Raw genomic sequence first — 15,122 nt, 5'->3', positions numbered from 1 at the left:
CCTTGCAATGTGTGTGTATGGATTCTGGTGTGCATAGTGACAAAAGTGTTGAGGTGGCTTATTGTGATTGGTCCTCTCACCTGAAAATATCTGAAATATGCTCTTTCAATAATTGGCTAAAGGTGAGAGGTGTATACCATTGGTGTGTGAGGCCTTGTGTAATTCAGAGACACTATAAATATGCTGTTATAGTGCATTTTAAGGTTTAAGCCTTATGAAATATTGAGAAAAGTGAGCTGCAGCTTATATACTCTCGAGAGCCATGAATGAACAAGTCTTTGTGACTGAATTAATGATGATCTATACAAGAAAATCACACTGAATCTTGCCTTATTAAGAGTTATAACTGAGAAGATGCTGCTGCTGTCAATTTTACTGGTGTGAGGGTTGGTCCAATAGTGAACTTGTGTTCCAAGCAACTATGGTCTATTCTGAAGGTTGACATAGGTATATTTCATCCTTTGACATTTACTCAGACTGTGTTTGTGTTAAAAATATGCTGAAAATGATTTTGGACAGTGTGATCACTAGTTAAGCTTGATTTTCTGAATTAATCTTGGATTCAAGTGTTTTTTGAGTATACTTAGCTATTTCATGTTGATTTAAGCTGCTAGTAAGTATATTTTTGTGAATCAAGACTTTTAAAGTTGAGCTTGTGACAGAAATATGCTATGTTGTGATTTTGAGTATTCAAACCCTAAGGCTAAAGCTGTTTTGTGCTAAAACAATGACTTTGACTGAACTCTGTGATATATTCATGTTGTGTTTGATTATGCAAAACTAAGAACATGAGTACTACAGTGAAAGAAGACTATGTGAGGTGCTGGTGAATTGATCTCAAGAGGAATTTCCAATTTTACCCCTCAAACCCTATGTGTTGCAGATTGTGGTTTTGAGGAAGTAACTTGGATTTCAGTGTTGTCCAGCTTATTTTTGTTGTTTTAAATACCTTTTTAAACTAATCTACATTTGTAATGGTGTGTGTTGTGAGCTATGAGAGCTTAATTGGTCCAAGCATGGTTGCTTAGGACAGGGGGAGTGTTTGTATGCACTGTGGTGTACTAGTGTCTATTCTTGTGCTTGGTTGTGTGCAGAGAGTGAGACAACTGAGTGTATAACAAGATACATACAACTAGTAGTGGATTGTATATTGGCTGTGGCCAAGAACCAAGGTTTTCCCTAGTTAAGAGGGTTTCTTTGTAAACCTTACGTTGTCTATCTTTGAATGCTTGTTTTATTACTTTGAAAAAGTATCACAGAGATAAAATTTTAACCAATTCACCCCCCCTCTTAGTCTAACAATTGGTATAAGAGCTTTGGTCTGCATTGTGAGGTTTTAATAAGCCTACAGTTAAGGGTTCAAACTACGACTCTTGGAAAACTAGGATGGAAGCCTTTTTAATGTCTCAGTCCTATGATGTTTGGCATGCTGCTGTACATGATGTTGTGATTCTCCCCTCAACTGAAGATAAATTGGCTCTGGCTAATGATGGCAAGGCCAAACATGTTCTCTTTTGTGCCTTGAGGCAACAGGAGTTCACCAGAGTTAAAAATTGTAAAACAGCCAAAGAAATGTGGGATTCTCTTCAAGTTGCTTGTGAGGGAAACAATGTTATTAAGGAGAACAAGATACAATTCTTCAAAGTTCAATATGAGGTTTGCAAGATGGAAGAAAGAGAAACTGTTGTTGAATACATGTTCAGAATTAATAACCTTGTAAACAATATGAGAGCTCTTGGTGAAGATATTAAAGATGTTGATGTTTGTGAGAAGATACTAAGGTCACTCACTTCTAGATTCAATCCTAAAGTGACAATTGTTGAAGACAAAGATCTTTCTAGGATGAAGATTAATAAGCTACAAGCCTTTCTCACTGCCTATGAAATGAGAATTGGTGTTCCAGTTGTTCATAGAAGATAAGCTGCCCGTAAAGCAAAGGAAGTTATTAAAGAAACTGACATAATACCTGAGGATGATCTTGACATGAAAAAGATGAGGTAGCTTATCTTGCTAAGAAATTCAAAAAGTTTAGGTTCAAAAGGAAGAATCAGTTACACAATTTAACCTGTTATGGTTGTGGAAAACTTGGTCATGTGGTATCTAATTGTCCTAACTCAAAGGGACAAAGCCAAAAGAAGAATGAGGGAGGAAATTACAAAGGAAGGTTTGGTAGAAAAACTCTTATCTCAGACTGGGATACAGCTACTGAAGAAGATAAACATGAGGAAACATAAGAAGATGAATGTCTCTTTATGGTTATTCTTGAAGCAACAAAAATTCCAGTTCAAGCTGAAGAAGATAGTGACACTGAGATTGAGAAAATTCTTGAGGAATGTGAGAGGCTTGCAGTAAAGTGTAATCAACAAAAGTCTCAGATAAAAAGGCTCAATTCAAAATTGTTAAAGTCCAAACAAGTTCTTACTAAGCACTTTAAACTTAAACTGTCAATGTTGTATTCAATCTCTCTATCTTTCAAAGCTTATTGAAACTTCAAGTAAACACTTAGTGGTCCACCAAGAAGTGTAAAGAAGAACTGTCTCTAATTCTTGAAGAAAGATCCCTAAAGATGGCTGAGATCTGGAAACAATCCACAAAGCAAATTGGAAAGACTGGAATTGGCTATGTGTGTGATACAGCTACAAAGGTCAATCAACCTCACTCTGTATTTGTTAAAGCCATAACTGGTGAAGTGTATGCAAGGTATCCTGTTATAAAACCCCTGATATCAAAATGTGATTTGCTTGACTACAATAGAAATGATCTTGTTACAACACTCATGAGGAATTTCAAAATAACTAAAATGTATATGAAGAAGTCTGATTAGCTCAAGCTCAGAAGGTCACGAACAAGGATTCAATTATTAAATCCAGGATGATATGGATTCCTAAGAAGCTAAACTCAGTGAATTTGCTTGTGTATACAGCTTTTAAGGCTTGTAACAAAGTGGACAAATGGTATATTGACAGTGGCTGCTTAAGACACATGATTGGTGATGGTTCTAAGTTTATCACTTTGAAATAATTTGATGGTGGAGATGTGATCTTTGGTGACAATCAAAGGCTAAAATTGTCGGTATAGGTACTGTGAGCAAGTCAGAAGAATTGCCTGAGATTTAAGAAGTCTTACTTGTTGAAGGACTCAAACACAACCTTCTCAGTGTAAGTCAGTTATACGGCAGTGGAAGGATTGTATGTTTTGACAAATAAAAGTGCAATGTGGTTGACCTTAAATCAAAACAAGTTCTTTTCTCAACATGTAGAACATCAGGAAATGATTATACTGTCACTGAAGAATTTCAAGCCATTCAATGCAATTTGACAACTTGTGATGAAGCTAATCTATGGCATAAGAGATTAGGGCATCTTCATTCAAGAAATTTGTCCATGATTTTAAAGTTAAAAGCTGTCAAAGGACTTCCAGAACTCAATTTTAAAGATGATCATCTCTGCAAGGCCTGACAACAAGGAAAACAAACCAAAGTCTCATTTCCTTCAAAAGAAATCAACACCTCAAAAGCACTTGACCTAATACACATGGATCTCTGTGTGTTTACCAGAACTACTAGCATTGGTGGGAGTAAGTACTTTATGCTTCTTATTGATGATTTTAGTAGAATGGTGTGGGTTTACTTTCTAAAAGAGAAATCAGAAGCTATTACACACTTCATTAAATTTGTTAATCTTGTTAAAAAATGAAAGAAATAGCACTAGGAAAAGACTCAGGTCTGACTTTGGTTCAGAATTCATCATAAAAGAGTTTGAGCACTATTGTGATGATAAGGGTATTAAGAAAGAATTCTTAGCTGTAACTACTCCTCAACAGAATGGGGTTGTGGAAAGGAAGAACAAGATAGTTCAAGAAATGGGGAGAACAATGTTATTGGAAAAAGGTCTAGCAAAGGGTTTTTGGGTTAAAGCTGTGAGTACTGCTATACACATCATAAATAGGGTTCTTCTCAGACCTAATTCAACCAAAACACCTTATGAATTGTGGTATGGAAGACCTGCAACTATTCACCACTTCAAAATATTTGGCAGCAAATGTTATATATTGAATCACATTGACAGCTTGGGCAAGTTTGATTCAAAAACAGATGAAGGCATATTCATGGGGTATTCTAAAAAAAAACAAGGCTTACTGGTGCTACAATCTAAGGTCTTCAAAAGTGGCTGAGTCAATTCATGTGAAGTTTGATGAGAATCCTAAGTCCACATCTCTTGAGGACTGTGATAATGCATACCTTTGGTTCAAATGAAACCAGCTCCTCAGTTACTAAACTTGAAGATCTAAGAGAAACCACTTATCCAGTACTACAAAAGTAGGTTCAAGCTGAGAACATTATTGGTCCACCTCAAGCTAGAGTTCAAACAAGAAACAAAAAGGAACTGAATGATTTAGAAGCTGAAGATGGTGAAGAATACAGTCACCTAGCTATGTTATCATCTGTTGAACCAAAGTCTTATTTTGAAGCTCAGAAAAGTAAAGATTGGTTAGCTGTTATGCAAGAGGAACTTGATCATCAATAAGAATGATACCTGGACACTTGTTCCTAGACCTGAAGACAAGAATGTAATTGGGTCAAAGTGGATTTTCAGAAATAAAATGGATGTGAAGGGATTAGTTATCAGACTAAGGCAAGACTAGTATGTAAAGGTTACTCTCAGCAAGCTGGTATTGATTATGATGAAACCTTTGCTCTAGTTGCAAGAATGGAACCCATTAGAATGCTTTTATCTTTTTCCTGTCACAAACAAGTTAAAGTATATTAAATGGATGTCAAGTCTACTTTCATTAATGGAGATTTAATTGAAGAAGTGTACTTACAACAAGCTGAAGGTTTTGAAGACTCAGAGTTTCCCTCTCATGTGTACAAACTAAGTAAGGCTTTGTATGGTCTCAAACAAGCCCCCAAAGCCTAGTATGAGAAGCTGCATCAGTTCTTAGTTAAATAAGGATTTCACATAGGGAAGGTTGATAGTACTCTCTATGTAAAAGCTCATCAATGACAGTTTGTAATTCTATAAATCTAGGTTGATGATATCATGTTTTGTGTCTCAGACACCTCATTAGCTTCAGAATTTGCTAATCTCATGAAGACAAGGTTTAAAATGTCACTCTTGGGGACTCTTAGATATTTTTTAGGGCTGTAAATTACTCAAACATCCACTAGAATCTTCATTTCTCAGCACAAGTATGCTTCTGAGCTACTTAAAATGTTCAAAATGGATGATTGTAAGGCTGTCTCAACACCACTATGTCCTAATACCAAACTCTCACTAGAATGCACCACTGAAGCAGTTCCTTCCACACTTTATAGGTCTATCATTGGTAGTTTACTACATCTTATAGCTTTAAGGCCTGATATAATGTATTCAGTGGGTTTAGTGGCCAGATTTCAACGTAATCTAAAGGCTTCTCATCTCCAAGCTACCAAAAGAATTCTCAGATATGTCAAGGGCACCTTTTCATATGGTTTATCCTATATTTTCTCACCCTTAATGTCTATTGCAGCCTTCTCAGATGTTGATTGGGATGAATCTTTACCTGACAAAAAAAGTACCTCTGGTTGCTGTTATGTTCTTGGCTCTAATGTAGTTTTTTGGCTAAGTAAAAAACAAGACACTGTCGCTTTTTCCACCTCTGAAGCTGAGTATCTAGCTGGTTCCCAACTAATTTAGATGCAAACTACACTCTCAGACTTGGGAATTCAATTTTCCAAACCTCCAAAACTATTCTTTAACATCCAAAGTGCTATTGCTGTAAGCAAAAATCCCACACTTCACTGGAAAAGCAAGCACATTGATATTAGGTATCACTTTCTCAGAGATAAAGAAAAAGACCTTATTGATATTGCTTACTTGCCTACTAAAGATCAACTTGCAGATATCATGACCAAATTTCTTCCTCACAGATTTTTAACCCTTAGATTTCTTCTCAGTCTTGTTCCTCCTTCCTTCTGAACTTAGATTGTTGGTCTTACTCACATATTAACCTTCAATGTCAAAAAGGGGGAGAAATGGAATGGAAATAAGGATAGTTTTAAAGTTAATCTTTTTGCATTAGGGTTGTTCTAATTTACTGAATCTTTATCTTTGAAAGTTCTCATTCTCAATATCTTATTTCAAGGTTAATTGGTTTTTGTCATTAAAGGTAAAAGGGGGAGATTGTTGGTCCTAAGTTATCTTAAGGAATGTTTGCCTTTTAATGTCAAAAAGTATGGTTTCAGTGGCTTCAAGTATGATTTCTTTCTGCATTGTGTGTTGAAATATGGTCCAGGGGTTGTATTGACATTTACTACCTTGTATCACATTGTTCTCAGTGATCTGTAATAGTGCACTGCAATGTTTAGTCTGTTTTGATCAAAATCACTGTGACAGTGAAAGTTTAGTACTTCAGTGTTAGCTACAGGTCCTCACAGGGGTACTATGGTCTTTGCTCAGTTGTATTCCATTGACATACGTTTGTGTTAATAGATGCATTGTACTAAATAGCCTTGGTTGAACTTGTATTGTGAAATATACAGCTTCAGGACTACTTACTGGCTGTGAAGGAGTTAATTTGCTACAAGGGTATTTTGGTCCTTTCCATGTGTATTCAAGTGTGTTGGACATTCTAGTGGTCCTAGAGAGATAGTATATACAAGAATATTACATTTCTTGTAGGCTAAGTCTAGAGGAAAATGCAATTTACAACCTTGTAATGTGTGTGAATGGATTCTGGTGTGCATAGTGACAAAAGTGCTAAGGTGGCTTACTGTGATTGGTCCTCTCACCCGAAAATATCTAAAATATGCTCTTTCAATCATTGACTAAAGGTGATAGGTGTATACCATTGGTGTGTGAGGCCTTCTGTAATTCAGAGACACTATAAATATGTTGTTATAGTGCCTCTTAAGGTTTAAGCCTAATGAAATATTGAAAAAAGTGAGCTGCAGCTTATATACTCTCGAGAGCCATGAAAGAACAAGTTTTTGTGAGTGAGTTAATGCTGATTTATGCAAGAAAAACACACTAAATCTTGCCTTATTAAGAGTTGTAACTGAGAAGATACTGCTGCTGTCAATTTTACTGGTGCAAGGGCTGGTCTGAGTAGTGAACTTGTGTTCCAAGCAGCTGTGGTCTATTCTGAAGGTTGACATAGGTATAATTCATCCTTTTAAATTTCCTTAGACTATGTTTGTGTAAAGAATATGCTAAAAATGAATTTGGACAGTGTGATCACTAATTAAGCTTGTTTTTCTGAATTACTCTTGGATTCAAGTACTGTTTGAGTATACTTAGTTATTTCATGTTGATTTAAGCTACTAGCAAGTATATTTTGGTAAATTAAGATTGTTAAAGTTAGGCTTATGACAGAAATATGGTATGATGTGATTTTGAGTATTCAAACCCTAAGGCTAAAGCTGTTTTGTGCTAAAATAAGGACTTTAACTGAACTCTGTGATATATTCATGCTGTGTTTGATTATGCAAAACTAAGAACATGAGTACTATAGTGAAAGAAGACTGTGTGAGGTGTTGGTGAATTGATCTTGATAGGAATTTCCAATTTTACCCGTCAAACCCTATGTGTTGCAGATTATGGTTTTGAGGCAGTAACTTGGATTTCAGTGTTGTCCAGCTTATTTTTATTGTTGTAAAGACTTTCTTGAACTAATCTACATCTATAATGGTGTGTGTTGTGAGTTACGAGAGTTTAATTAGTCCAAGCATGGTTGCTTAGGACAGGGGGAGTGTTTGTATGCACTGTGGTGTACTAATGTGTGTATTGGTTGTGAAAACTAGTATCTATTCTTATGCTTGGGTGTGTGCAGAGTGAGACAGCTAAATGTGTAACATGATACATATACCTAGTAGTGGATTGCATATTGGCTGTAGCCAAGAACCAAGGTTTTTCCCTAGGTAAGAGGGTTTGCTTATAAACCTTGTGTTGTCTATCTTTGAATGCTTGTTTTGTTACTTTGAAAAAGTATAATAGAGATAAAGTTTTAACCAATTCACCCCCCTCTTGCTCTAACATGAATAATAGGAACAAAGGGAACCGTAAGTCTTTCTTTTTCTTCATGTCCTTTCTCAACTTGATTGTTAACCACTCTACCACTCCTCAATGTAGTAATAGCCTGAACTTGCTCATGATGAATACTTGAGGAATCGATTTCATCAATTATATAAGTTTGCTCTTTCGGGTTGGCTACTAGTTGACTAGGCAGCTTTTCATCCTCTCTTGTAGATAAAGTACTCGATATTTGCCCAACTTGTGCCTCTAGCTTTGCTATGGCTTGTGAATGAGAATTAAGAAGTTGGGTATTGGCTTTAAGATCAACAAGAGCATTGAGTACTTGATCCTTAAAAGCGGAATTTCTATGAGGAGGTGAAAGATTAGGAGTTTGAGTAGGTTGATTCCTAAACAGAGGTGGATGATAGATACCAGACTGGTTAAAAGAATTATTTTGTTGCATAGGATTGGATGAATTTTAATACTATCCCTGAGATTGAGGAACAATGGGTCCTTGGCTTTGATTACGCTATGATAGATTTGGATGATCTCTCTGGTCTAGAGAATGCATCATTCACTTGCTCCTGTGGGATCTCAGATGATTATCCAATCATAAGGCAAGTGTCAGCAAAATGGGAAGGATTAGCGCAGATTGAACAAACTTCCTTTGGCAAGGCAGTTTGTGGATTAGCAACAGGAGCAAAGCCAGATGATAGAATTTGATTGAACCTACTGTTCAAGGCTTCTATTTGAGCTGCTAATTCACTAGATTTGTCTACCTCAAAAACTTTTTCAACTTTATGCATTCTAGGTGAAGACCTAGACCCAGAGGAAGACGCATGTTGCATTAAATTTTCACTTAGGGACTCAAACAGTTCCTAAGTGTCAGCTGGACTCTTGCGCAAAAAAGCTCCATTACTAGATGCATCAACCATGTTTCTATAAGAATCAAAGAGACTATCATAAAAAATCTATATTAAGTGCCATTGAGCAATATCATGGTGTGGACACTTTCTTAGAAGATCATTATATTTTTCCCATGCATCATGGAACTGTTCTCTTGGGATTTGGGAAAATACCATGATTTCTCTTCTCATTTAATAGGTTTTACCTATTGTGTAGTACTTTTTCAAGAGCTCTTGTTGCAACATCTCTTATGTAGATATGGAATTTGGTGGAAGGGAACGCAACCAACTTCTTGCGTTGTCCTTGAGAGAGAATTGGAAAAGTAGCATCCTGAATGAATCATTGGTAAGAGTAGTCAACTTGGTAGTTGAACACAATTCTAAAAATACATCCAAGTGCGTATAGGGATCCTCTGTTGCATACCCATGGAAGGTAGGAAGCATTTGGATCATAGCAGGCTTGATCTCAAAATGGGTTGCATCAACATCTGGAAATATAAAGCACGAAGGAGAAGTGTATGTTGTACGAATGAAATGGTCCCTTATTTATGGTTTTGGAGGAACAGGTGGACCCTGTCCTCCATTACCATTGGCATTACCCGGTGCATCATGATTATAAGCCATGTTATCAGAGGAATTACCTATAGTATTCAAATGTTTTTAAAGTTTTGTTAATTGACTAAGAGTTCTCTCTATTTTAAGATCATGCAATAAAGGTTTTGACCGAGAATAATGAGTTAACATGCATTAATTCCACTAATCTTTAAAAGTGATAAAAACAAAATTTTCCCAAGTAAAAGAAAATAGTAAAAACTCACAGAAGGTTTAATAAACCGAAGCTTTTTAAACCTTTAGCATCTTTGTCCTCACTGCTAATTTCATGTACCTAAAAAGAAAAAGAATTAAGGTGAGATATCAGAAAGTCCGAAGACAAGTAAACCAAAAATAACTAATTAAAAACTAAACTAAATAACAAATCTCAAAAAATTGATGCGTGTATAAATTTTACCACTCACAATAAAACGAATCCTTGTAAGATAACACTATAGAGAAGGTGTCGAATCCACAGGGAGATGAGAATTTATGTTCAGCCTTAATTTCTATTAGTTCACAGGTAACTGGTTGAAGTGTTTGATTGGTTGTTATGATTGAACACTAAAATTAGGCTAAAATTAAGTTGAATTAAACTAAGTGATCAGAGAGAGATCTTAGGGCTTTGATTTCACCACAATCATTATACTATGGTTAATTGTTTCAACTCTGGGGATTTAACAAATTATGTTTTAAATGAATTGAACTCAATAACATTCATTTAATTTGGGTTTTAAAGAAAGATGTTTTATAAAATTTAGTTAACTATAACCTATCTACGGTTAGCATGGACTATCCACCTACCTACTCTAACTACCTTAACTACTTTGTAAATAATCCATCTTTCCTAAGCATATACTATGAAAACATTCTTTTATAAAAAAGTTGGAACACCATTATATGACCTTTATTCTTCTGTTCGGCAGGGCTCTACCAGATACCATCCAATAAGAATAGGTTGAGAATAGAGAACAAACAGTTATGTCTAAGACAAGGTACTAACAATTTGTAATCTATTTAAGGCATGAAAACCAATTGAGTTGTCTCAATTGCTCATAGTCATATAATCAAAAGCATAATATACATTAAATAATCCCAAAGTTAAGATCAATCAAACCATAATACTAGATTGGGTTACATCAATGCCCTAAGAGAGGAATTAGCTACTCATGACGATGTCGGATATCATCTGTGTTGGAGTTGTCTCTATCATCATGGACTGCACTTCTCTTCTTAGGATTTTCACCTTCTAATGTTGTAGAAACCCTAAAAGCTGCCACCACACTATCAGCCTTCTAAAATAATACGAAAAAAAAGGGACCTCTTCTATCAAGGCTTGTGCCTTCTTTTATAGAAGAAAATAAAGGCTTGGTGGGCTTTTAGGTCTTCTTGTCCATCTGGGATGAGATACGACTTCGAAAAAGAATAATCCCGTAACTTAAATCTGGCATGTCATGGAAGGCTCGAGTTTCTTTGGATTGGTGCTCGAGCTCCAAGGATTGGTGCTCGATCTTCACTTTGACACTTAGCCAAATTTCTTCAACTATTTTCCGAAATGTCTTTTTCTTTAACACTAAGAATATTCTCAGGCTTCATCTCTTTTAACATTGCTCGATCCAAGCTTCATGGGCTCAAGCACTAGGTACCAGGCTCGAGCTTTAGATAATGGTGCTCGATCCTTGAGGTTAGGCACGAGGCCCTATGAGCTTGGTTCTTCATTAAATCAACTTTTCAAATTCCGACGCCTTATGCTTGAGCTTAAGGGTCAAATCTCAAGCACCCTATGGTTAGGCTTGAGCATCCTTTGTTAAGGCTCGAGCCTGAAGGTGCAAGGCTCGAGCTTCAATGCCTTGTTGATTTTTCTTCTTTGACTTGTAGGGCTCGAGCCTCAAGACTTGGGCTTAAGCCTTGGATCTTGAATTCTTTCAAACTTTACCATTTAAGCTCTCAGCTTGCTCTGGATGACCGGCAATGACTCTGTAAGTTTCGAAATCCATCTTTTTGTCATAAAATCCCAGTTTTAACAGTTTCTCTAGGAAAGTACCTATAAACACACATTAAACATAAATCAGTCTAACAATGGATAGAAGTATTACTTTAGGCCTTAACATATGTATATTTAGAGGCTCGAACATACAAATATTTAGCGCTCATTAACATAGTAAAATGAATGGCGACTAGAACCCGCCCACGACGTACTAAAATATATGGTAGCATCACAGTGTCTAAAGCCTGCCCACAACATAAAATTTCACACTGTAGCATGACATTATATAGCCCTAGTTCATTATATGCCCCCACTAAGTCTACCCGTGAAATCTCTCGATACAAAGACATCAATGCCACAAAACAATCATTGCCAAAAGCACTTCAGCAACCAGACATCCTCTAAGAGTTAGGGTATGGTCCAAAGATGTCCGACCAGACCATCTTGGCTAATCCCAAAACTCTGACAACAATGTCATAGGCACCATCACGCTTAAGGCCTCAAATCCTCAATACGAAGAAAACCGACAACTCAAAAATCGTTGAACCTCCAAATTAAGTCACTTTAATCAAATCAAGAACTTCTCAAAACACCTCTATCAAACAACTCTCAAACACGAATCTAAAGCCTGACAAGTCTGTGCCCTCAAGCAAGAATGGATCGAACTCTACAAAATCATAAAAGCAACAATATCTCCAAAGTCACGATGATCCTTACCACAAGATAATACACCAGAATCCTACACACAAAGTTGGTGTGCCCTTCATCAATGCACCCAATTGCATGCAAAATGAGATAAAGTGTGTAGTGTGGTCAAGTTTAAATTTGTAGAATGCCACTACCACTACTAACTAATAAAGTAGCTAGAGTGAGTAGGGATCATCCCAAGGGAAATGAGGTGTATTTGTGCTTAGAAATTAATGTCGGATTAGTAGGTCAAGTGGTCAAAGATGGTTTGTGGTTGATTAAGTAAACTAAAAATGCAATTAAAAATAATGCAAGTAAATAACAATCTAGAAAGTAGGGAAAAGATATAGGAGAGAGGTTTGGGGGCTGAGAGTCACCACTAAGCTTCACTTCAACAAACACTAGCAATTGTATATTAATTGGGAAATTTAAGTTATAAAATGTGTGTGCGCCATTAATTGAAAATAAAGCATGATGGATGGCAAATAAGTATAGATTGTCTAGCCAATTTAATGAATAGCACAACCTATCAAATGAGACCAATAATCATTCAATTAAACCACAATTAGTGCACACACAAAAGCCTAGAAAAATGTACTCTTTGCATTCACAAGCATAGAACATGAAGAAACAAGAATGGATTGTCCACCTATCTAAGAAATTAAAGCAATTACACTACATCTAGGCTAGAGACATGAGAATTAAACTAAAAGTGTGGTACAATCTATCAAGAAACAAGTGTGAACCATCAAATAAATCACAAGAGTATACAATTAACCACTATGTTTTGACCATCACTAGATTAACAACATCAACACACATAGATTTGCATTAATTTCATTCAATCTAGAGAAAAACACATGAACATCCATTCTAACATACATAAACATATGGATAGAAATAAATGATCAATTGAAAGCATTAATCCATACAAATCAAGTAGAAATCACAAGATCTATATTAATTCAAGATCAAAACATCTATTACAACTAAAATTCCTAAAAATACACAAAAACTTGGTTTAGGAAGAAAGCCTAGGGGCTATCTCTAGCCCCAAGAGAAGGATTTAGCCACTCATTGTAGTGTTCATGGAACCCTCAAGGGCTAGCTTGGAGGTTGGCATCATCATCTTCATCCTTGCTTTCTTCCCAAAACCCTAATTCTAGAGAGGAATTTTTTTTTTTTTTTTCTATAATTGGTAATATCTATCTATGATATCCTACAATATGGTTCAATAAATCAATTACATAATCCTTTGAGTAAATACTAAGGTAGAATTACAGCCTATGATCGGAGGAAATTCGCAACTACACAAGTTAAGTAGAAATCGGCGCGCTCGAAAATTAGACAGCTCACTACCAGTAGCATTTTCGATTGATCGAAGATTCTCGATCGATCCAACACTTGGCTTCGATCGATCGAAGCTGATGTGGCTTAAAAATATCTTCTTTAGCGTTATCTAATTGGCTAAACTGGCACCGCCTCCTCTAGATCGATTGTAGATCTCTTCGATAGATCGGGATTCTTTTCGATCGATCGAAGTTCCTCTAGTGCAATTTTCTTAGCTTCTTTCCAACTTTGCTCCTTAGCTCCAAAATTGAGATAAACGGCTCTTGTTAGCCTGTTTGAACTTTATTGACCTGAAATAGGCAAAAACACAAATAAGTAACTAAGACATAAAAGTAAGACAGATGAATGGACTAAAATACCCTAGCTTAGGTGCTAAAATGCGTCACATTTGAGCACTTATCAAAAGTCTCCCTAATATAACAAGTCTCCAAATCGAGTATCACTCCTCGAACCAATCCTTTAACCAAAATCTCTCTACAAGAGAATCAAAGAGAAATGTCACCACAAAATAGTCATATATCACCAATGTGGCAAACCCCGAATGAATTAGAAAACCTAAGTGTCGACAATTCTCCTAAAATTGCTTAAAAGCCAAACTCTCTAAAGAAGCCATCAACGATCATAAAACTATGCAAAACACTATCCTGAAACAGATCCACCAAATGGCAACACACCAAAATCAAAATACTGGACCAAAATCCCTATCATAAATAACCTCTCTTCAAAACACAAGTCTACATGTAGCTCACACATTATAATCCTGACAACCAAGATAAAAATCTCCATATCATAATGAAACCCTTTAATGAAAAACTAAAACAAAATGCAAACATAAAAATGTCAAATTAGGACCATGTCCTTTATCATCAAAGAACCACAAATATAGTGACAATGTCATAAATCTTGAAAAAAAGACACACCATGCATGTAACTACAATGCAATACAATGCACCTAGGTATATATTCAACACTCAAGTAGCATATACTATTAAAGTAGAACACATGACCCAAATAATACTCTACAATTATATCATATAACTCACACAACTCTAAGAATTATGAATTTAACACCACACATAAACTCCACTATGACACAACACACACATGTGAATGACATGATGCAAAATAATAACATTGCGTTGGAATCACATTCTGCATTTGCACTAATGACATGCTGGAATTGCCAGAATAACATTCCGCACCTGTGACAAATGATGTGCTGGAATCACTGGAATCAAATTCTGCACCCACGACAATTGATGTGCTGGAATCATCGGAATAACCTTCTGCACCCGTGACAAATGATGTGTTGGAATTACCGGAATAACATTCAGCAACTATGACAAATGATGTACTGGAATCATTGGAATTAAATTCTGCACCTGCGACAAATGATGTGTTGTAATCACCGGAATAACACTCCGCACCTGCGATAAATGATGTGTTGAAATCACTGGAATCATATTCCCCACCTACGACAAATGAATGCCCTTCCGCATCCTATGGATAACATCTACTTACCAAATAATATATAAACATGTAATGAATGACTTACTACGCACCCAATGCACTCAATGTAATAGAAATGTCCAAACTACTCAACTCGAC

General features: G+C 36.1%; 1 protein-coding gene across 1 annotated transcript; it reads left to right on the top strand.

The window, feature by feature from the left end:
- The first annotated feature begins 5,222 nt into the window (after window positions 1-5,222).
- Window positions 5,223-5,678, top strand: LOC132313830 (uncharacterized mitochondrial protein AtMg00810-like). Its single transcript, XM_059812773.1, has 2 exons — window positions 5,223-5,400; window positions 5,512-5,678. The coding sequence occupies exons 1-2, from the start codon at window positions 5,223-5,225 to the stop codon at window positions 5,676-5,678; spliced, it is 345 nt and encodes a 114-aa protein (XP_059668756.1).
- The last annotated feature ends 9,444 nt before the right edge of the window (window positions 5,679-15,122 follow it).

Source organism: Cornus florida, unplaced genomic scaffold, assembly GCF_030987335.1.
Source record: "Cornus florida cultivar Cherokee Brave unplaced genomic scaffold, ASM3098733v1 CherokeeBrave_3.0.0_Hap2_Chr06, whole genome shotgun sequence".
Taxonomy (NCBI): domain Eukaryota; kingdom Viridiplantae; phylum Streptophyta; class Magnoliopsida; order Cornales; family Cornaceae; genus Cornus; species Cornus florida.
Note: the sequence above shows the minus strand (reverse complement) of the source record. Positions and strands in the feature narration are given on the sequence as shown.